This window comes from Epinephelus lanceolatus, chromosome 5 (genome assembly GCF_041903045.1).
Source record: "Epinephelus lanceolatus isolate andai-2023 chromosome 5, ASM4190304v1, whole genome shotgun sequence".
Lineage (NCBI taxonomy): Eukaryota > Metazoa > Chordata > Actinopteri > Perciformes > Serranidae > Epinephelus > Epinephelus lanceolatus.
The window spans coordinates 1,950,425-1,972,864 of record NC_135738.1 but is presented as its reverse complement, the minus strand read 5'-3'; the positions used below and the strand labels follow the sequence as shown (position 1 = coordinate 1,972,864).

At 40.0% G+C, this 22,440-nt stretch overlaps 1 protein-coding gene across 4 annotated transcripts in view; it reads right to left on the bottom strand.

Moving 5' to 3' along the window:
• The window catches only part of ptprz1a (protein tyrosine phosphatase receptor type Z1a), a 141,905-nt gene that overhangs the window by 22,426 nt on the left and 97,039 nt on the right, over positions 1 to 22,440 (bottom strand). For 3 of the 4 annotated variants that reach the window (XM_033635022.2, XM_078168333.1, XM_078168334.1), the window contains 7 exons: positions 15,578 to 15,716; positions 9,102 to 9,187; positions 7,710 to 7,795; positions 5,706 to 5,726; positions 3,560 to 3,656; positions 1,971 to 2,053; positions 116 to 250 (listed from right to left, as the gene is read on the bottom strand). In XM_033635022.2, coding sequence (XP_033490913.2) covers positions 116 to 250; positions 1,971 to 2,053; positions 3,560 to 3,656; positions 5,706 to 5,726; positions 7,710 to 7,795; positions 9,102 to 9,187; positions 15,578 to 15,716 — 647 coding nt within the window. The remainder of the gene's footprint in view (positions 1 to 115; positions 251 to 1,970; positions 2,054 to 3,559; positions 3,657 to 5,705; positions 5,727 to 7,709; positions 7,796 to 9,101; positions 9,188 to 15,577; positions 15,717 to 22,440) is intronic. The other variant, XM_078168332.1, reaches the window with a different exon arrangement.

Sequence of the window (22,440 nt, the reverse complement as noted above, 5' to 3'; positions counted from 1 at the left end):
TCCAGACTGTCAGTATCAGATGCAGCCTCGGATTATCTATGAAGGATCAATAAATGTTTCACATCACAAACATGAATGTAAGTTAAGTGTGTGTAATTGAGATCTGGTCACTCACTCTTCCTTTCTCCACCAGGTTGGTGATCATGACGATGACGCAGACGTTTTGCTCCCAGATCATCCTCCAGAAGTCCTCGGTGCTCGACCTCAGAGGACCCTGAGCTGCGATGTACGCCCGCGGCTTCTTGAAACCCTGAGGAAACACACGGCGGCTTTTATAAACTTCTGTGTAAATGTTATCAGTTACATACAACAAAGTGTTTGACAAATTTACAATTTGACCTGATGATTCATTCATTCAAACAATTCAACACAATATCCAAAATCTAAGAGGACATACACTGATCAGCCAAAACATTCAAACCACTGACAGGTGAAGTGAACAACATTGTTCTGCTGGGAAACCTTGAGCTCTGACATTCATGTGGTTGCCACCACACACGCTCCACCCACCTAAACACCAGTGCAGACCACGTACCCCCCCTCATGGTAATTCCATTCCCCAGAAACTGTGGCCCCCCAGCAGGACAATGCACCACACCACGCCACAAAAACTGCTCAGGAATGGCCCAAGGAACATGACAAAGAGCTCAAGCATCAACCTGGCCTCCAAATTTCCTGAATCACAATTTGATCAAACATCTGCCGGACATGCCGGCACCCCACCTCACATCCCACAGGACTCAAAAGATCTGAAGCTAAAGCCCTGGTGCTAGACACTAAGGGACACTTCCAGAGGTCCTGTGTCCATGCCTTAACAGGTCAGAGCCAAGTACCTCTGGGGTACCAGCACATTCATCAAATGTTCGATCAGATTGGGATCTGGGGTATTTGGAGGCAAAGTCGACACCTTGAGCACTTTGTCCCATCCCTGGGGTCATTCCTGAGCAGCTTCATGGTGTGTCATGGTGCACTGTCCTGCTGGGGGGCCACTGACATAGACCAGTGCTGTTGCCATGAGGGGGTTTATGTTGTCTGCAGTGGTGATCAGGTGGGTGAAGCACATTAAGTAGCATCCACATGAATGCCAGGACCCAAGGTTTTCCAGCAGAACATTGCACAGTAACAGGATGATCAGTGTTATTCACTTCACCCGCCAGTGGTTTCAATATTTTGGCTGTGTAGTCTCATATCATAATATAGATGTTGTATGTCAGGGAAGAAGAAGAATTCTTTCTAACAAACACGGATGTCAACAATGCTGGGTTTATGATACTTACATTTTTTGGCTTTGCTAATGTTTCATGAGGGGGGGCAATGCATTCAACAAATCGTTAGAGCTCAAGGATTCACACAGTGCATTTTGGTGATTAACACTGAACATAAATATGACTTTTGTCTGTTTGAAAGAAAACTCCACAAGGCCCCTTTAAGGCCAGCACTCGAGAGAAAGTGTCCCTTGTTTTCAGCAGAGGGCAGCATTCAATCACCCGCTTTAATAGTCAAATAACCTTCACATGACTGACAGCGTCATGTTGCCTTCGCACTGTGGCGCAGACAAAAGTGTGAGCTGGAGAGATCCTCGACATGCTTTTACCAACTTTGTAACCTGTACGTCGGCTCTCCAGAGAGGCCGTGACAGTCAGGGTTTTTGTTTTGTGTGTCGCCTCTGCCTTTCACAAAACGCCGAACACTGAAATTTTATGGTGCTGTGAAAAGTATAATGGAGAGCCTCGCGAGTCCCCACTGACAACAGAAAAGGTATGTCATGAATAGGTTTGGAATTTTGCAGGGGGTGTAATGACTTTAGGAAGACAGAGGAAAAAGTGGAGTGGATCTGTGAATGAAGATAAAATAATAAATCTGACTGTGTGATTGACAGGAGCGAAGCTCAGGGTGAAGAGGAAGGCCTCGGTTTGTATGGAGCTCAGATTGAAACTGAAAAAACAGGTTGGAAACAGAGAGTGCCTTACATCCACGTAGTTTGCGTTGATGTAATCCCTCGTCTTCCCATCTTTGTCGGCCTGCGGCGAGAGTCGCACTCGGCTGTGGTCATCTGAGACACAAAAAGAAGAATGCGTGATCAGATTAAATCGTTAAACACTTTATGTTCTTTTCAAATAAAGTCTAGGTCTGGGGCACAGTTGGGCTCACTAATTTCTCGTTACTGTTTTCAAAAGCAAAAATATTACGTTACTTATTACTCCCTGCAGATAGTAATTCACTACACCACTTATTATATTACTTTTCAGTTACACACCATAAAACTGGTTATTGTGTATCACCCCAAAATTCAGATGTGTGCCTGTGTGTGAATGTTGGGTAATCGCTGGTGAGTGTACCCAAGGATAGATATCATGCAAATGATTTATTTTTATTTTACCCAGGGGTCTTCAGTTGCCTGTGGAATAACATTTCATCCACCACAAGCTTCACTAGTTCTCTGTAGCTGCAGCTGTCCACGAGTAAAATCCAGTTTTGGTTGTTTAGCCAGTGTAGAGCTACAGCCCACCTCTGCGGCCGAGGAGGGCTCACTTTTGGTGGGGTGTTATCCTGTGGCTTCACATTATTTTGCTGTCGATCACAGTAGCCTAGGTGTTTCACAACGCAGGTTTGAGGACGTGTTTTTCGCAGTGTCAAGAGTTTCAGTTCTACTACCTGCAGCAACAGTGTTCTTGTCATCTTTGCTCCTGACAGAGTCAAAGTAATGGGAATATTTCCAGCTGTTAAGGTAAATGTTGCCATCTTCCAAACTAGCTTGCTGCTTCATGACGAGCCTGCACAGTATGACGATTAGTAGAATGAGTCCGCTGATGTGTGAGGTTGTATTTCAAGTCAGTAGTAATGTGATTACAAAAGTAATGTTGTAACTAGTTGTTTAGTTTTGGGGTAACTGTACTGTTATTACTGAAATCTTATTAGTAATTAGTTAGACTACTCCTACTACAGGAAAAAGTAATAATATTACTGTAACGCGTTACTGACCAACACTGGCCTAGGGTTAATTTGAGACTTATCTTATTATCAGTTAGTTAGTTCTTCTCTTAACACTTTCTGACTTCCTGTCTGTGGCTCTAAGCTCCAAGCCCATTTTTTCCTACTGAAGACATGAGTCTTTAACTTGAATTACTGCCTGGTGGTTGTAGACAAGTTGCAGTTATAGTTTACATCCATGTGTGTTCAGACTCATATGTAGCCATGACAGCTGACAATACTTCAAATATGGATGTTGATGCAAAGAAGCTACAAATGTTAAAACATGGATGCTTCACACACGTCTTCAACCCAGCAGCTCAGAAGATCTACAGCCTACAATCAGCACAGTTTCAAGGTGGAGACCCAAGATTAGAGTCACCAATTCAGTATCTGACCAAATGTCTCCCCTTCTGTTCCTGAAATACTCTTCTGAGGCCAGAAAAGTGATTTTGCAGAACATTATGATGTCACAGTGAAGTCAACCTTTTGGACATAAAATGGTGTCCCATCATCATTTTATCCTGTTTGACATCTGTGTGAAATTTTGTGTGAAATCATTGATGTGTCAAAGCTGAAGTGTACTCACAGGCCAGGATGTTACTGTATCTGTTTTTAGTCTTGTTGTCAGGATGGTTGGAGCTGTCAGTCGTCATCCCCATGTCCACCGCGCACGACTGAACCTCCTGAACACACACACACACACACACACACACACACACACACACACACACACACAGACAAAGTTTCAAGGTTTTGCTCCTATAGATCCATTTGTTTGACAGGTGTGTTGCTGGTCAGAGTTGACATTTTACACGAGAAGATATCATTAACATTTTCCAGTACTTGACTTTGAGACTAAAAGACAAGTTTTTCTACAAAATCCTTTAAAAAAACCAACAACAGTAGTGTTAAATGTTGTCTGACCACAAGCAGCTGCACATGAACTTTGAATATAACACAGTCTAAAAAGTTCTGATTTAACTCAGGAACTATCTGATCAAAGAACATGATTATCGCAATAATGTTCAGCACCCGACAGTTTTTGATACTCAGTGCCAAGGACACATTTTTGTGGGAACCTCAAACGTCAAAAAAGTATTCAGGTTTAACCTCAGTCAGGTGCAAAACATCTACTGTGCTCAGATCACAATAACTTTCAAAGATTATCTAAATCATTTTAGAGAATTAACACAGCTAATGTGCTGGTTACTCAAGAAAACCCATGAGCTGAAGTGTGGGAAGGTTTGAGTTTTTTTATATGAAAATTCTTCTACTTTTTTATAGCACAACAACAAAATTCACCTTGATGGAGGTACAAATCTAAATGCAGAGAGTTTTTTAAAAAAGTTGGACTTAAACTGTCTATGTGGATATTTTAATTGTCATATTTCAACCTAAAACTGAGGTAGGTGGCTCATGTTAGTGTCAACCCCATAATAACCTTTAAACATTTGTAATTCAAGTGGTCTTAGAGAAAACCAAACTTCTGCACCTCCTCTTGGCTCTGTTTTCAGGCTTTAGAAAATCGAGCCTGACAGGAGACTTTGACGATTCACAGGACATTTCAGAGAGAGGGCGATCCTATTGGCTGCTCTACAAATGCAGATGTGTGTGCAAGGCCCTGCAGTGAAAGCCTGATTCAATGCTATTGCAGCATTGAACAACAACTGTAACAACTGTTGACACTTCAAATCAATCCAAAAAAGAAAGACGGACTTATCAAAAATAGAATCTGACATTAAAGGAAATAAAATAGTGTCAATATTGGCTAAGAGTTTAGCCTTCTGCTAACCAGAGCCACAGCTGCGGCTTCAAGTTCACGTTTATGTCGCTAACGTTGGCTGAAACCTCGAATCACAATGTGTCCTCCGCCTCACTTTTCGCTGCTACAGACCCCCTCTCCGGGAAGAGAGCAGGTAGCAGCTCTGGAGACGGTCAGTGGCCACAGCAACCTGAATCCAGCCAGCGCAATCCCCAGCCCAGTTTCCCTGCCAGATCAGCAAACTTTCTGTTGCTGCGGTTACACAGGTTAGACCCAGCACTGCAGCTGGCCAGCCCCACTGTGACGCCTGGCACTAGGGAGTTTCCACTGGCTGAATTTGAGTTGCCACAGCTGCTAACCAAAGGTCCGTCTCAGAGCTGCTGTCCGCTCCGCTCCTGGGGAAACAGTCCACAGCAGCGGGGAGTGAGGCGGAGTGACTGTGGTGTTGCTAGCTAGCTAGTTCTTGTCACATTTGTGGCTGTGATCTACAAGGAAATATAAATAAATCAATAGGAATAAATAAATCAAAGTATGGGAAACACTGGATGACTGTATGAAGTGTGTGCATATGCCTGTGGTCGCCTGGTGGGGGGGGGGAGCACCTGCTAATGTGTTCTCACCACTGTGTCTTAAGACTTAGGACTTAACATAAGATCAGGAGGTTTTTACTGGGAGCCAAATTACCTGCATAGGTCTCTTCCTTGATTATGAGTTACGAGAAAAAGAAGTGAGGCGAGGAAACTTTTTTGGCTTATGTTTGTAGAGAACAGGTGCCACTGGTGTCCAGTATCAGTTTCTTAAAAATACATCAATGACTTCCTCCACTGGTGTCAAACAGAAATCATGCTTTTGTACATCCACAGTCCCACATTAACAGAAACACTCTGCACTACAAGACGAGACAGAGACAAAGCTACGAGTGGAGCAGCGTCCGTCAGTGAACGCAGACATCAGGAGGAGAGCGTCTTACCTCGTAACTCTCCTTCAGTATCTAATGATGAGGGTGAGGAGGAGGCAGCAGGCAGCCAGGACGTTTCCGTGACAACACAGTCAACCCAAGAGGTGCAAAAACACAGATTACAAGACGACACAGAAAACAACTAATTCATCTCACAGTACAGGTCATGCTGCTGCCGACACAGAGGGACAAATCAACCCAAAGAACAACAAGGTCCACTTCAACAGGTCCAACTAAAAATAAAAGGAGTCTGTTGGTAAAGTGTTGGACATGCCACAGTGCTTCAGTTCCACATTGGAAAGAGCTGACAGCAAGGTAAGACACTCATTTTATGTACATGACTTGGAAGTATGCTGGCAGGAAGTTATTTAAAACAAACCTGATTCGGTCTTTAAGGCCTAATTTGGAATATCCAAATGGTGTGTACATGATCTGCATCAAATTTGGAATATTGTCATTTTTGGAATAAAAGCGTGCATGTAAGTCAGTCGTTCAGTTTGCTCTCCGCCGACACACGATGTACACAGTAAAAACTGGGGTTATGCAAGTTTCTATCCTCCATGTTATCTTTTTTTTTTAAATCTCCTTTTACTTTTGTTTTTTGAACACCGCTCTCCTGGGTCAAAGTCGGTGTTTGTTGGACCCATCCAGCATCCTACCAACTGCCCCCTTCAGACTTTTGTCGCCGTAACTTTCGTTCGCGCCATTAACCTAGAACAGCGACGGGCCACGTATAATGGCGACGTTACAGGACGACATTTTCATCAGTGTCTGACACCGTTAGTCACGGCCCAAGCACTGGATTTCGAGGACTTTGGAGTGAGACGGGGTTGACAGAAAACAAAAATGTAAAATATTCTCCTGGATCAAGTTGTGAAGCTCTTTGGCTTTTCTTTGGTTTATATCATTTGGGCTGCTGGTCGGACAAAAAAAGACATTTAAATAAACTGGGCGCTGAGAAACTACAATGGACATTTGTCTGTGTTTTATAAACTAAACTAGAAAATCATTTAAAAAAAAAGAAGAAAAACTTTAACTTTACTACTTTTAAACTTTAATCTAATGCTTTGGTTTGTAAATAACGTAATATTATTTCAGTTTCTAGTTCTCTAATTTCAGATTGTTTTCTAATTAAATTGGAATATTTTCTTGTGACTGTGTTTTCTTTCCTTTCTTTATAACCATCATCATCATCGTCATCAATATCAAGTTGTTTTTTTTTTTTTTTTAAAACAGATTTATTTATTCATCTTATAAGTACAGTACACTGAAACTTAGTGAACGTAGATAACACTTTTTTCCCCCCTTTTTCTTTTACACAACTCCCCCACCCCACCCCGCCGGGCCTACAAAAAAATAAAATAAATAAATAAATAAAGATAAGGAAAATAAGTCAATATATAAATTAAATTTAAAGAAAAATAAAAAATAATTCTAAAAATATATTTAAAAAATACAATAAAATGAAATAAAAATAAATAAATAAATAAAATTAAGTTAAGGAAGTACTTTTTGTGATCAACAGAAAACCCTTTGCTCTGTGTCCTCCTTGTCTTTGAGTTGATTTATCCTTTAGTAGCAGCTTCAGAAAAAAACAGATTCGATTCATGACGTGACTGATGACAGGTGCGAGACAACAGACACGCTGCTCACATGACTGAATGAAAGCTCCTCACAAAGAGATGAACCAGGACTGCAACATTCACCCTCCAAATGATTATTAAATCATGATGTCACAACTGTGAACACACTGAAAATGAATGAATTACTGATAAGCTCTGATCATAGAATCTAAAATAGTGACATAATGTTGCAGCCCTTCGTCAGTAACTGTGTCACATCATCACAGCTCATCATGCACCGTGCAGACAACAACATGATGACAGTCAACCACACAAACACACACACACACACACACACACACAAACACACACACACACCACAGTCACATTCAAGAGTAACATTTATGTGTTTTAGTTTCAGATGGAAAATAGAAAAACAATCCTGTGTTTGTACCTCAAATTCTCGCTGGAAGCCGTGTGTGTCGTGAAGCTCGGCCACGTGTTTCACAAACTCCTTCACTGGAAAAGCTGTTTTTTCATCTGGAAGACAAACAGGAAACAATAACTGATCGACTCGCAGGTGAGGACAAACAAGTGGACCTCCAAATATCTATTACTGTCTCACACTGTGTGAATCTGTATTATTGAAATAAAAATGTGTCTGTGATTGAGTTGTAGTAAATTTTAAGGGGTCTGAATGTTGATGAACAGGAATAATAAACCTGTGTTTGTGTGTGTGCTCTGGTAAAAGAAGACTTTTTGGTAAGGTGAGGACATTTTGGAGAAAATAAAGACATATTTATGCAGAAGGTGAGGACATATTTAGAAATGGAGGATATTTTAAAGTGATGACACTTATTTGAAAAGTGAGAATCTTTTAGCAAAGTGAGAATATATAATATATAAGAGTAAAGACGTTGGTGGAAAACATTTCAGAAAACTGAGGACAGTTATGACAGTGAGGAATTTTGTTAAAGTGGGAACATTTTCTAGACAGTGAGGATAATTTTGTCAAGGAAAAGTTTTTAAAATGGCAAATTTGAGAGTGGGGACGTTTCAGGCATATCCAGGACATCAAGGACATTTTTAAAAAGTGAACATTTTGATCTGCTCCTTATTTCATCAAAGAGCTGTTTGAGGGTTCAGGCCTGGTTTAAAGTTAAAGTTAAACTCCCACTGACTGTCACACACCTGAATGTGTGAAATTTGTTCTCCGCATTTGACCCGTCCCCTGAGGGAGCGGTGAGCAACAGCAGTGCAGCGCTCGGGAATCATGAGGTGATCTAACCCCAATTCCAACCCCTGATGCTGAGTGCCACGCAGGGAGGCAATGGGTCCCTTTTTTTTTTTTTACGGTTTTACGGTTAAGGCTACAACTTAAGGGATAAGGTTAAGAGTTTTGTGTAGTTTTTCTTTGCCTGAATCTAGTTTAAGGACAGAGAGAGCTATGTTGTGCAGATTTTAGAGCCCTTTTAAGATCCAGTGTCCAGATCCAGTCAGCACCTCCAAGCCTGAGGCCATGTTTTTCTGCTGGAAAATGGTTGCCCTCTCTGAGCTGGGGGAGAGTTACTGACTCTAGCTGACGAGTTCAAGTATCTCAGAGTCTTGTTGATGAGTGAGTGATTCTTATTTCCAGCTGATTATACACGAAAGAAAACACACTTATTGTATTTCTGCCCCCTAAATCCGACACACTGGACCTTTAAGTAAAATTTGTGACTTTGGTCTGTAAAAATAAAACTTACTTGACTCAGTTATTATGTCTGTGAGAGTCCTCACATGTAAATATGTTATTTTGTGTGTGTGTGTGTGTGTGTGTGTGTGTGTGTGTGTGTGTGTGTGTTACCAGATGTTAACGCAGCAGTGGATGGTGGAATGACTCTGGGTGATGAGTTGTCATCGATGTAGAAGTGAGCCGTCTGAAAACAGGTCCTGCAGACAAAACACACACACACACACACACACACACACACAAACACACACCAGAGTGACATCAGAATTTTTTTTTTTTTCATTTTAAGGTTTTGTGACTCATTTTTACATCAATACAAACATTTTAAGTTCTATCAGCACATACTGAAAACCAACAGTAATGTTAGAATTTATAAATTAGAATAAAGACACATATATTGTGTGTAAAACGCCTGTTTATTTGTTTATTTGTTTATTTAAAAGGCTCCCCATTAGCTGACGCCAAGATGACAGCTAGTCTTCCTGGGGTCCAGACAATAAAATATCAAAGACAAGCATTACAGTCTCAAGCAAAAAAATAAACAAATACATAGAAAATAAACTATAGTATGGCCTGTAAATCTGTTCTGATGTGGTGCTGCAGTCTGCAGCTGAAAGGCAGAAGATGCTTTTGTTTTCATGTGACTCTGCGTTAGCCCAGATTTTGGAGAATACACGTAATCTTCCCAAAAACACAGGAAAAAAGATGTCCTGTTAATCCTTGACAAGTTTTTAAACGGATGAGATTGCCTCTGATGAACCTGCGTTGTCTCGGCCAGAAATGGGCATCAGGGATTATCAGCGCCAAGAAAAAAAAAAGAAAAAAAACAGTAGAAGGGTTGAGCTCTGAGATTACAGACGTGTTTTGGGAGGAAACACAAACAGTTATTCTCTTAGCAAGTCTGACGGTGTTCATTCATCCACTAAAAGATGGAGGTTGATTTGTGAAGTTGCTCAGACATAATAATAAAAACCTTTATTGATAAAGCACCTTTAATACAAGACATGCAGCACAAAGTGCTTTACAATGAGGGCGGTATAAACCCTGTGTGCTTCATGTGGAAACAGACATAATGGACATAAAACAGACAAACAAGGTATTTCCATATAAAAGGACATTTAAAACAGTTTAAAACACGGATTAACTGATTCATAAAATCATAGAGTTGTAAAACTATAAATCATAAAATCAAGTAAGTATTTTAAAAGAGTTGCAGCAGCGTGAAGCGTAAAAACAAAGAGTTTCAGACCTGTATGAGGAACGTCAGAGTGAGTTAAAGGCTAAAGTGAAGAGAAACGTTTTTAGCTTTCTGTCAAAAATATTTAGCGAGCTAGCTTCCCTGATATCTACAGGTAGTGTGTTCCACAGCTGACAAAGGCTGCTTCCCCGATCTTCTTCCAATAAAGCAGCAGCAGATGATCGCAGGGCTCAACTTTAAGCCTTAATAAAATGATTAAAAATCACTCTCTGTACAGTTGTCGTGAACGGGAAATTAGCAACAGAGACCAAAACAGTTTTTTTGTACCAGGCTGTAAGCATGTTGATTTCTACTGTAAACACATTTTAACATTAGAGGAACTGCAGTTTTTGGCACTTTGATGTTGACTTCATTTTTCAGCCCCGCAGGTTGCTGCTCAGTCTGAACCCTACTGGGAGGAGACACGTAGCAGAAGATGATGTGAATTTGTGTAAATTTAGGGATGCACTGACTGAAACACTCGGCCAATACTGGTGTTTAAAATAACAATTTGGCCGACAGCTGATACTGATGTACGGATAAGACACAATAACCTTCGGACGATATTTTTCTGGTGGCGTAATGGCAGAAGTGGCACGATGCAGATCGGTATGGATAAATGAAGAATAAAGACAATATACAGTTTATTTCAGGTGGTGCCACAATACGTAACATTGTAAATGTAATAATATTACCCGAAACCTTGTGGTTAACATTTTATATTCAATGTTACTGCTATAATGTTAAATATATTACTGTAACGTGTTATCTCCAGCACTGGCAGCCAATAAATCAGTGTGTCCCTTGTAAAGCTGTGTCTTTATAAATCAAATCTATACACAGCTTTAGTCTTACAGTTTAAACAGTGCTTTATGTAACACAGTGCAATAAATCAATTTACACAATCACCTGGTAAAACATGGAAATGTGGTTTTATTGATGTGTCCAGTGTGTTACAAACCCATAGACCTAATCAGCCCCTGCACACAGACAGGTCTGTGTTTCGCGCTGTTAGCAATAGCCGAGCCACAAGCTAACACCACTGTATCAGCTGTAATGTCACATACGCTGCCATTTGGTGACTTAATGTTTGATTTTACAGTCACATGTCTTTCATGGCATCACAGAGCTCGTCTCCTGACAGATGGTATCTGACGCTGTGAGACAGGTTAGCTTTTTGCTCCAGAGACGTAAATCTGATGTTCATTGGCCAACTTAGTGAATTTTACTTGTTTATCTACTGAGACTGAAACTACTTAATCTGATTACTCTGATGTAAGAAGCTCAGCGACAACTTCAACCTAAAAAAAAAGAAAAACAGCTGCTGCTCATTAAGAAAACACTCACACACAGTCTAATACTGGTGCCGGACACATTCACTGTCTGTGTCCTCAGGGTGGAGTTCGCCTGCAGCAGTATTGTTGTTTGAATGACAGTTGGGGACATTTGTAACCATGTCTGTTGCGACAACAGCAGGTGTTTTCTCACAGTTGTTCGGGACATATCCAGCTGTGTTTGCAGTGATAATAGTAGTATAGTATATCTGAATGAGAGTTCGAGACATTTCCAACCTTGTTTGTAGCAACAAAAGCAGGTATATTTTAACAAGAGTTCAGAACCTGTCCATGTGTTCCTGTAGCGAGAAAAAGTGGATGTTTTTTAATGAGAATTTAGGAAATGTTGACGGTTCAGAGCATGTCTATCTGTTTTTGTAGTGACAAAAGCAGGTGTTTTTTAAAAAAGAGTTTGGGACATCTCAAACCGTGTCTGTAGAGACGCAAGCGGGTATTTTTTAATGAGAGTTTGGGACATGTCCAGCGGACAAGCAGATATTTTTCGATGGAACTTATTGGTACGTCCAGCCATTTTTTTGCCGCCAAAATTGAATGAGATCAGTGTCTGTAGCAGGAAAGCAGCATTTTTTTTTCTTTCGAGTTTGGGACATGTCCAGCTGTGTTTATTACAACTATCAGAACACGTCCATCCCTTTTTGTAGTGAGAAAAAGTGGATATTTTTTAATGGGAGTTAGGAACATTTCCAGCCATTTTTGTAGCAAGAAAAGCAGCTTTTTTTTAATGAGAGATTAGGACATGTCCAGGTTTGTTTGTAGCAACAAAAGCAGGTATTTTCAACAAGAGCTCAAGGCAGGTCCAGCTGTATATGTAGGAGAAAAAGTGGATATTTTTTAACGAGAGTTTGGGACATGTCCAGCCATGTTTGAAGAGACGGAAGCTGTGTTTTTTTTTTTTTTTTTTAAATGCAAATTAGAAACATATCCAAATGTTTTTAGTGAGAAAAGCAGCAATTTCTTAACCTCTCTAACTTCGCCAGGACGCCGACGTCCTCGCTCCCCCCTCCTCTGTTAAATGGTATCTCCCAGGCGCACTACGTCATCAAACCATGTGATGTTTGGTATTGCTGGATTCAGGAAGCTCTCGACTTTTCAAAAATAACATCGTTTTTCTTTCATTTATTATGTATTTCGCACCAGAGCAGCCTAAACACACAAAGTCCAAAATCATGATGAGCGGTGACAAGTCATGTCATGCCGTTTTTCGATGGCAAAAGATCTTATGTGGATCCGTTAGCAGGGACTTAGCTGGTTTATAAAAGGTAAGAGTCTCACTCCTACCACTATTTTTGGCTGAGATATACCATCTAGAAAGTGGGATCATAACTTTCACGTTTCATATGGCTTTATTTGGTGATATTTTATGGTGTTTCTGTGTCATAAACAACATCAGCTATCATAATCACACCTGATTTCAATAAGGTACAATGTTTGAAGCTGGCTGAGTGTCGTTTGATCACTGATAGGACTGTTTTGAAGCTGAGTGAGCGCTCTGTCATTTGGAGCTCCGCCTGGATCTTTTCATGGTAAAAACACTGTAGAATGGTCATACTTTGAGCAGTCTTCTTCAAATTTGAAACAAGTGTTCATTGATAGTGTGCCTACAGCCCCACAGTGTCATTTACCTGCTCAGATGAAGCCACAGACAGTTATTCATCCTGAAAAACATTTTTTATTTTATTTTCGGTAAAATCTTCAATGTTTTACTGATTTCAGAGGCCCATTACTCTGTCTCTGTATCACCTAGAGTGTTTCTGACACTTTCACAAGAAACTTCAGGGAGTTTTCTTTCTGGTAAGACCTCATGCATGAATGTAGTCAGAGCGGTTCAGAAGCTACAGTCATTTTAATTTGGGTATGTCATTTTAGGCGTTTTCGCTACAAAATGGGGGTGGAGTGCAAGAGGTTTTAATGAGAGGTCAAGGCATGTCCACGCCTTTTTGTAGTGAGAAAAGCAATATTTTTTAATGAGAGTTGAGGACATGTCCAGCTGTGTTTGTAGCGACAAAAGCAGGTGTTTTTTTAAACCATTCATTTTAAGGTATTTTAAGCTAAAACATGATGTTTTCCTGACCCGAACCAAGTGTTTTTGTGCCAGAAACTAACCACTTATTAACCGCAGCGTTGTCACAACATAAAATTAACAACTGAAACAGAAAGACACATAAAGTTTCAACATATCAACTAGATATGAAACATTCAGTACAAACATAACACTGCAGAAACGTACAATGCCAACATTTATTCTGATGACTGGGTTGTCTTTTTCCTAATGTCTCTGAGAAGCAGTTGGTCCTGGACTCCAAAAGAAAAGCTATGACATGAATAAAGTTGGAATGGATCAGATGCTAATTTGCTTTGCATCTCTCAGCTGGTTGTAAACTTGTAAAGTCGACCAAAATCCCCTTTAACTGCTTGACCTCAAATGCACAGCAGCAGTGTCCAAATGAGCACCGTGCTGTCAGGAGGGAGTGAAAAAGGACACAACAGCAGCAGGATTAGCGCAGTTTGGCCTCCTGCCACTCGCCCTACAAGACGCTGACACGTTTCCTTCTGTCTGACATAATCAGACGGATGTCCTTTTCTATCCCCCGACCCTCTCTGCTGAGTGGACGCTCGTAGAGCTGCAGCCAAGGTACATCCTTCAGCGAGGATTAATCCCCCTGCTCCCCAGATTATTACCAGCTTAGCACTGCTCAATCTTGGAGATACAACAACAAGCAGGGCGCAAAACAAGAACAATATGTTGAGTCTCCGGCACGCCAGATGAGAAATGTACAAAATATTACTAAAAGTGTTTACACTGCGTTTGACAGCGTGTCCTTGATCGGATTTCTGAAGTTGGTTATTTCACGGTCTGAGTGGGCTGCAGACTTTTTTCCTTCTGAACAGCCAAAGATGTTTTCAGCACAAGAAGAAAAGAGATTTTAGGTTTTTATCCTGAATAGATATACCAGAAAACAAACAAACAAACAAACTTTTATGTTACTGAAGGAACTTTTGTTTGCTCAAAATCCACGTCTTTTTCACACGTCTCAATAAAAATTTTTAAAAAACAGCATCTCTCAAGGTCAACCGACAGGAATCCAAAACACTCTGCTGTCAAAAGAGAGCGGCGGCTGAAAGGCTTCATTCAGTCTGCCAGCAGCCGCATCAACAGCACGACACAGGAGGTATTGTTTGTGAAGGGGCTGCTGGTGAACAAACACACACACACACACACACACACACACACACACAGGCTGAGCTCGTGTTTGAGGAGATGCAGCTTCCCAGACAAATATGAGAGTCTTCTGGCTAAAGTCCCCACTTCACTCCCCCTCCCCCATATTATATGAGATATGATGGGGTTGAAGGGCAGGGGGAGCTGAAGAGGCCGTGTGCGAGAGTGTCTTTAAAAATACTGGATGGATTAATTCACACCTACACAGATGGAAATCAATGATAAAACTTAATTGTCGTTAATCGCTAATTATTGTTATTGTGTGAAGCACTTCTTGTTGCATTCTGGTTGTAAGAAAAGTGCTGTATAAATAAAGTTTGACTGACTGATTCCACCACGTATCCTCGTCTTTTCTTCAACAAACTGTCTGTTTACCTTTCCAGGTGCATTCATTTAAACATAAGCACAGTTTTAAAAGAACAAATATATGTTTTCAGGCATTTTTAAGCCTGTATTTGAAAACGAACAGTAAAGAGATGACAGAAAATAAGGGTAAAAAGACGGGACGTTCTCCATCTCCACATTCAACATCGTCCCCAACCGGAGTCGAACAGTGATGCTGCTGTTCAGTTGGCACCTTAACCCCAAGGTCACGAGGAACCCGCAACCTTATGCACATTTAAATAAAAACAAAGAAGACAAGTTCAACCGTAACAGTTTTATAAGATGATAATATGTCAGGGTGTGTTTCTGTCAGCCTGCTGTGGATGATTTCTGCCCTCTAGTGGCCAAAACAACAAAAAAAACACACATCTTTAAATACAGCAGCAGCACTGACCTCCAGTAGACGAGGATACCGATGAGGACGATCAGGCCGAGGACGGTGAGGGTGGAGATGACGGCCAGAGGAACCACAGCCTTCCTCTCTCTGTCCCGGATCGAACCGACTCTGGACTCATGGCTGCTGTTACTGGCCTCTGGAGAGGAAGAACAGAAGCGGACAGACGTTAAAGCTTCTGCGGGGTGAGAGAAGAAGTCAGAGCCATTTCCTGTTGCCTTCACTATCAGTGTTTCTCAGAGAATCAGCTGCTCTGGTTGTAGAACTATAACTCATCAAACCTTGGTCAGCCAAAGTCATATAGTAAAACTACTGCCCCCTTTTTTCTCTGATGAACTCCTCCGGCCCTGCAGATGAACTAAAGTACCACTAAATTTACACCATGTTTCAGATGTGTCCATCTTTTAACCGGATGCTATTCAAAACACTAAGTAGTTTTAAAAACAACACTTTTTTCAAACTACTGAAATGAATTTTTAAGTCAGTTTAATTAATTTAGTACTCGCAGTTGAAGTGGCAAAAGTTTGACATTTAAAACATTTCTACATTAATTTTGGCATTTTTAGACATTTATATAGGCCTATTACTTTGAGCTTTTGCCATTTACACTAACTATTCATTCGTTTTTCCTTTTTGCACTATTTTGAGCCATTTCTCAATTTCTTGATTTCTTTTAGCCGTGTCACGATTTTCAGCCAATAATGAATTACTTTCAGCTTTTCACTATTTTAAGCCACTTATCCATTACTTCTCAATTTGCTGTTGTTGTTTTACCATTTTCAATCATTTACCATTTACTTTTTGATTTTTTTTACATTTTAGCCAATTATTCATTACTTTTTTTTGCCATTTTCTGCCATTTATCCATTACTCTTCAAATTTTCACTATTTTCAACCAGTTATCATTACTATTAGCTTTTTCACAATTTTCAGTCATTTATCTGCTACTTTCACATTTTCCAACATTTTCAGTTATTATTCCAATGCTTTTTTTTTAGCCATTTCAACCAATTATCCATTACTTTTATTTTTGCAATTTTCAGCCATTTATTTATTACTTTTAGCTTTTGCGCTATTTTCACCCATATATTGATTTTATCTAGCCTTGCCATAGTTGTCAGTCATGAATAACTTTCAGCTGTTTCACCATTTATTAAGTATTTATAGCTGTTTTACCATTAACAACCATTTATCCATTACTTTTTTTAGTTTTTTATCATTTTTAAGACAACATCTTAGATTGCTTGCTAACTTTTTTCATGCAATCTCAACATGTAGTGTTAAAGTGTTACAGCTGACTCAATATGTGGATATATAAATATAATTATATATATATATATAATTTAATTAAATCTAGTTTGTTTTCTGTCAAATTAATTTAGTTACTCCAAAATCTCCACAAGTACCCCCTGGCAAATGCATAAGTACCTCATGGTTGGGAAACACTTAAGTATTCTTCTACAAGTGACACCTTAAAGGGAAGAACCCAATATGAAAATACGAATGTCAATGACTTCTGTTTCTGTCTATTACCGACCTTGGCATTAATGATGTTTGCAGCATCTCAGTAGCAGAGTGCTCAGTGTCATTATACCAGTTTCCTTCTTTCTCGCTTGTGACCTTTTTAATTCACTTCATAATTAGAGTGTTTTCAAAAATCCTTATGGTCTCTGAATGTCTTATCTCGTGTGACTTTAACACGTTTAATCTTATGGATTACATGTGCAAATTTCTTGGCTGAAAGGCTGGCGTCACTCGAGTGTTTCACTTATTGAGTACAATTTCATTGATAAACTGACAAAACTACCAAAATAAAACGTGAGTTGTAATAAACTGGAATTTTTCTGTAGTGTACGTAGAGATAAATCTGCAACCATGCTTGATTTTAGAGGGAAATTTACAGAGGACTTAGATTAAATTTCAGTCAAAGGCTAAATCTGCTAATTCTTTATGTCCATGATCTCCCTAAATTTGGAGGACTCTAGAGTAAAGACCTAACAAGTGGTATTAGTACTAGAGGGGTTCTAGAGCATTTGGGCTTCTGATGAATACATGCGCCAAAACTGGACGTAGAAAATGAATGATGAATGAATTTCCATACGTCCTCATTCCAAAATTTAGTGATGGCCCAAAAAACTTGGAACCAAACACCGAAACATGTGAGAAGCGACAAGACGACCTGAGATGACGGTTAATTCAACCAATGAGCTAATTTCTGCCTCCAGAGCAGCCGGACCTCCTTGAACTGTTTTTCAGAAACCTCTAACATTTTCTAGTATCTATTATCTACTTCAAATGTCGCATGAACCGTATTAATAGCCCAGAGCTGAAACACGATGTACCACCATTCACACTCACCCACCTACTGCACAAACACTAAACTCATCATATTCAGACCTGCCAAACCTCTTGAAAGAAACACAGAGTCACAAAGGATCGTAATCAAAAGTCCATCACAGATCAAGCAAGGATATATTCATCAAACTGCAGCCGCGTACAAGTGAAGCTGAGCTGGAGTCAATCAAGCGGCATTATTATAACTTTGAATAACGTGAAAAGAAAACCTGACGACTGAACCTGACCCCGCTGAGCTGATGCTGCTGAATCCTCCCTTTATCATCCGATAACCAATGAGGAAAACACTAGTATGTATTAACCTTGCTGTTTGTCAGAACTTACCTCTTCTGCACAAACTGACTCAGTTCAGCCGTGAATGGCTGGGTCAGCCCTGTTGACAAGTTCATAAAGAGCCTGTTGTGCGCTTTCTACTCCCTCAGAGTAAAACCCATTCATTCAATCATCCATCCATCCAACAGATTTTTGTCTGCCTCTCAAAAACCCTGGACACATGATAATGGGCGAAAGGAAAAGAAAAGGCCTGGACAGAAGATGCAAAAGGTTATTTGTTTTCGTGCAGAGACTGAAGAGAAAAAAGTGACTCAAAGGAGATCTGATGAGAATTAAGGACACAAAACTTCCCACTGAAAAGATTTCAATCTACATGATTAAGAAAGTAAATAATGAGGATGGAGTTCTGTTACTGTATATCTAGAGAATGTGAGGGGCATGGATATGGAAATATGCCGTGCATATTTTAGATGATGCCTGTTTTAGTTAAAATATTTTAGATTGATTTCCTCCCAGGCAGCCAATTCATCTCTAAGAGTCACGGCAATCTTAAATATAAAGCTCAAAATCATTGCTGAAATTGGCCTCAAAGTGCTTTAAAATCTGGGTCGTTGATTCAGATAGAGAATCCACTTTAAGAGACTTGAAACGTGCTGCAGATGGGTTACTACACAGTGAATGACTCATTCCCTTAACATTTCCCATTTGTTCAGTCTTTGTAATGTTGTGATGCAGTCGCACACAGAGACTGTTGTAAAAGAAACTCTGCTTATTGTGATTTAAAAGTTGCTCTGACAAACAAAACTTGCCCGGCATTCATGAGCCCGCTGTTGCTGGAGTTCAAACAAAGAGCAAACGCAAAGAAAAAATAACATAAAAAACAAACATATCGATAAATGTGTGAATTTAGATGGTTCATTCAAAACTCAGTGTCCTTAAAGTAACTACACAAAAACATACAGGCAGACTTATGTCCCCTGTCATGAATTATCACTCTGCAGCTATTGTATAGACTCTGTGGGTTGGTTTTCATATAGGTTTGATATTTAATGACTAAAATTGCTGCCCAGAAGAAAGGAAACTGATGCAATGATTTGCAGTTCATTCCTAATCTACGAATCTAACGTGCAACATGCATAACTACCTGCATGATTCTTTTAAACCCCTCACATTAGGACCAGTGCTCCCACTAAACATACTGCAGGACATTTGTGAAAGCTTCACAAATTGTTTTGTTTTTTGAGTCCTTTTTGAGGCTGCGCACAGGACAGTGTGCTCAGAGACAAGTGGGGTTTAAACCAGTCGGGGCTTCACAGAGCTCTGCTGCACTCTAGTGGTCATGACAGGTAACATTTGGGAAGAGGAGATGTTTGTCACTGAGCTGTGGACTGAATATCTCACATTGCATTTGAGGATTTTGGACATCATTCTACACACTTAAAGGTATACCATGCAGGAATTTCTGGTTACTGTTTGTAAACAATATCGCCAACAAAAATGAAAGCTGACCCCAGATACACTGAATTTGTGTTTAATTTTTGGCGCTGTGTTGTAGCGTCCTCTTTGGTACTTGCTGCTTACAGTCTGGTACCTCGTCACTACCTGGAACATCCTGAACACAGTAAAATTAGAGGAATTAAAAAAATAAAGGCAGAGCGCAGAGTCTCTGCAGATAAATACATGATTGAGAGGGATTATACAAGCATTGTGCTTTATTTGTCATAAGGAGGCTGACTTCCGAATTAGGGAGCTTTCAGACCTAGAGTTGTCTTGCTTTGGTCTTTTTTTGTAACAAAGGTGCATAATTGTGTAGAGTTGTGCAATAAAGCTGCTCCTGATTGGTCAGAATTTCCATGTGGGAAAAATCCAGGAAGTAAAGCAAACGTTGAAGAAGAGTACACTTGCAAGATAAATGTGACACTTTCTAATGTCACAATGGAGGGACAACTACGCAGGTTGATTTTAGCGCTGCTCATCGTGGACTATATTGCTGTCATTGTTCATTTTAGTCAAAGCATACAGTTTGAAAACGAGGCGCGGCTCCAACTAGAAAACAATGTTTTGATGCATTGGATGTGCTGAATGTGCATATTAAAGGCATAGTTTGGATCTTTTCATTGAGGTTGTATGAGATCCATAGTCAGTTGGCACAGCCCAGTTTGGAGAAGCAGGCAGAAGTCTGACATAACAGTTGAGCGATGTACTGCTGTGGACGGGGTCAGCAACAAAAACATATTTTAGCCACTTAAAAAATCAGTATCAGTTTAAGTGTACTCTATGGAGAATATTTTCACCGCTTTACCTTGTCATCAGACAGCAATTTCCAACAGGGAAATGAAGACAATATATCACTCTCTTCAAAGCCAGACTCCATTGAGAAAAACAGTGATTTAACATTGCTTAACACAGGAGCTGCTGGTCTACCGCTGCCTCCAACACTTATTTTATTTGTGTTATTTTGTGACTTTAGCATTTTAAAGGGTTAGTTGAGATTCACCAAAGTCAAACAACAACACAAAGCTACTAACTGATCGAGGGGGCAGTAGACCAGCAGCTGCTGTGTTGAGAAAGCTAAAATTACCATTTTTGTCAAAGGAGTCTGGTGGCTTTGATGACGGCATAGATGGAGAACTAAATTCATTAACGGCAAAGTTAAGCTGTGAAAATATGCTAAATATATCATACACTTGAACTGATATTGATATTTGTAGGTGCCTAAAATACGTTTTGCTGCAGCCCCTTGTTCACAACAGTACCCTGCTTAGCTTCTGTGTCATTGCTCATGCCACTTCTCCAAACTGGGAGCGTGCCAACTAACATCTACTGCAGGTAATACACTGATAACAGATAAATACCTCATACAACCCCACTTCAAAGAATCTGAAATATCCCTTTAAGCATGTGTCATAGGGACAGGTTCAGCATGCACTTGATTTGATCCTCTCATTTAAAATTCTAATAGCACTTTTGAAAATGCCATTGAACTCTGAATTACTGTGATAATGCTGTAAAAGTATTTAATTTTTTTCATACTCATGTACTCAAAAATATAAGAGGATTGATAATAGTGAATGTACCGTTAATACATGAAGGTATGTAGTGAAGCAGCTAAAGGTTTCAAAAGAAACTAAGCAGGCAGGTAAAAATTCCAAATGTTGAATGAATACTTAAAAGGCTGGATTTAGTTCATAAGAGTTAACAGGTGAGATTCTCCTGCACCAATAGCTTCAGGGAAAAAGCAGCACTAAAATGTTAATTAATAAGTAAAAGGGTCACCACCTCTGGATCGTTTTTAGTGATGTTATTTTCAACTAAGACCGACAAATCTACTGACTTGCTGTGATGTGAAACCTTCATCAGAACATGTTTGATGGTGGTAAGGTTTCACATCATGCAGCCAACAACAACTGAAGCCGTCCATCTCAGATTATCTTTAAAACAAACAAACAACCCTTATATAATACTCCTGTTACCTAGCTATGACCCGATCCAGTGTAACATCATCCAGTGGGTGCGCCATTAGATTCACTAGTTTCAACTGTAAAGGACTCAATAACCCTATAAAACGAAGTAAGATACTGCACCATCTTTACCATCTTGGTGCCCATGTAATTTTCTTGCAAGAGACCCACCTCAAAGTCTCAGACCACTCTAAATTGAAGAGGGGGATGGGTAGGTCAGACTTATCATTCCTCATTTCAAGGCAAATCTCGGGGTGCAGCTATCTTGTTACATAAATCTGTTCCCTTTGTGCACTCAAGTACTATCTCTGACCCTAATGGTAGATTTGTTATAGTTGCTGGCCAGATTCATAACACCTGGGTGGTCTTGGCTAATATTTATGCTCCCAATTATGATGATTATGCTTTCTTTAAACACCTTTTTCTAACTCTCTCTGATTTGTCGTCATACCACTTAATATTAGTTGGAGACTTTAATTGCTGGCTTGACCCTCAGCTGGACCGTTCCTCCCCCAGAGCTTGCGCTCCATCGAAGTCGGCTAAGGTAATCCAGTCCTTTATGGAGGAATTTGCTGTCACTGACGTCTGGCGCTTTTTTAACCCTTCTAAGAGGGAATATTCATTTTTTTCCCATGTCCATCACACTTTCACCCGCATTGACTATTTTTTGGTTGATAATAGACTGCTCTCATCGGTATCTACTTGTAAATATGATGCTATTGTTATTTCTTATCACGCCCCAATTTCTATGAATATATGCTTTAAGAACTTTAA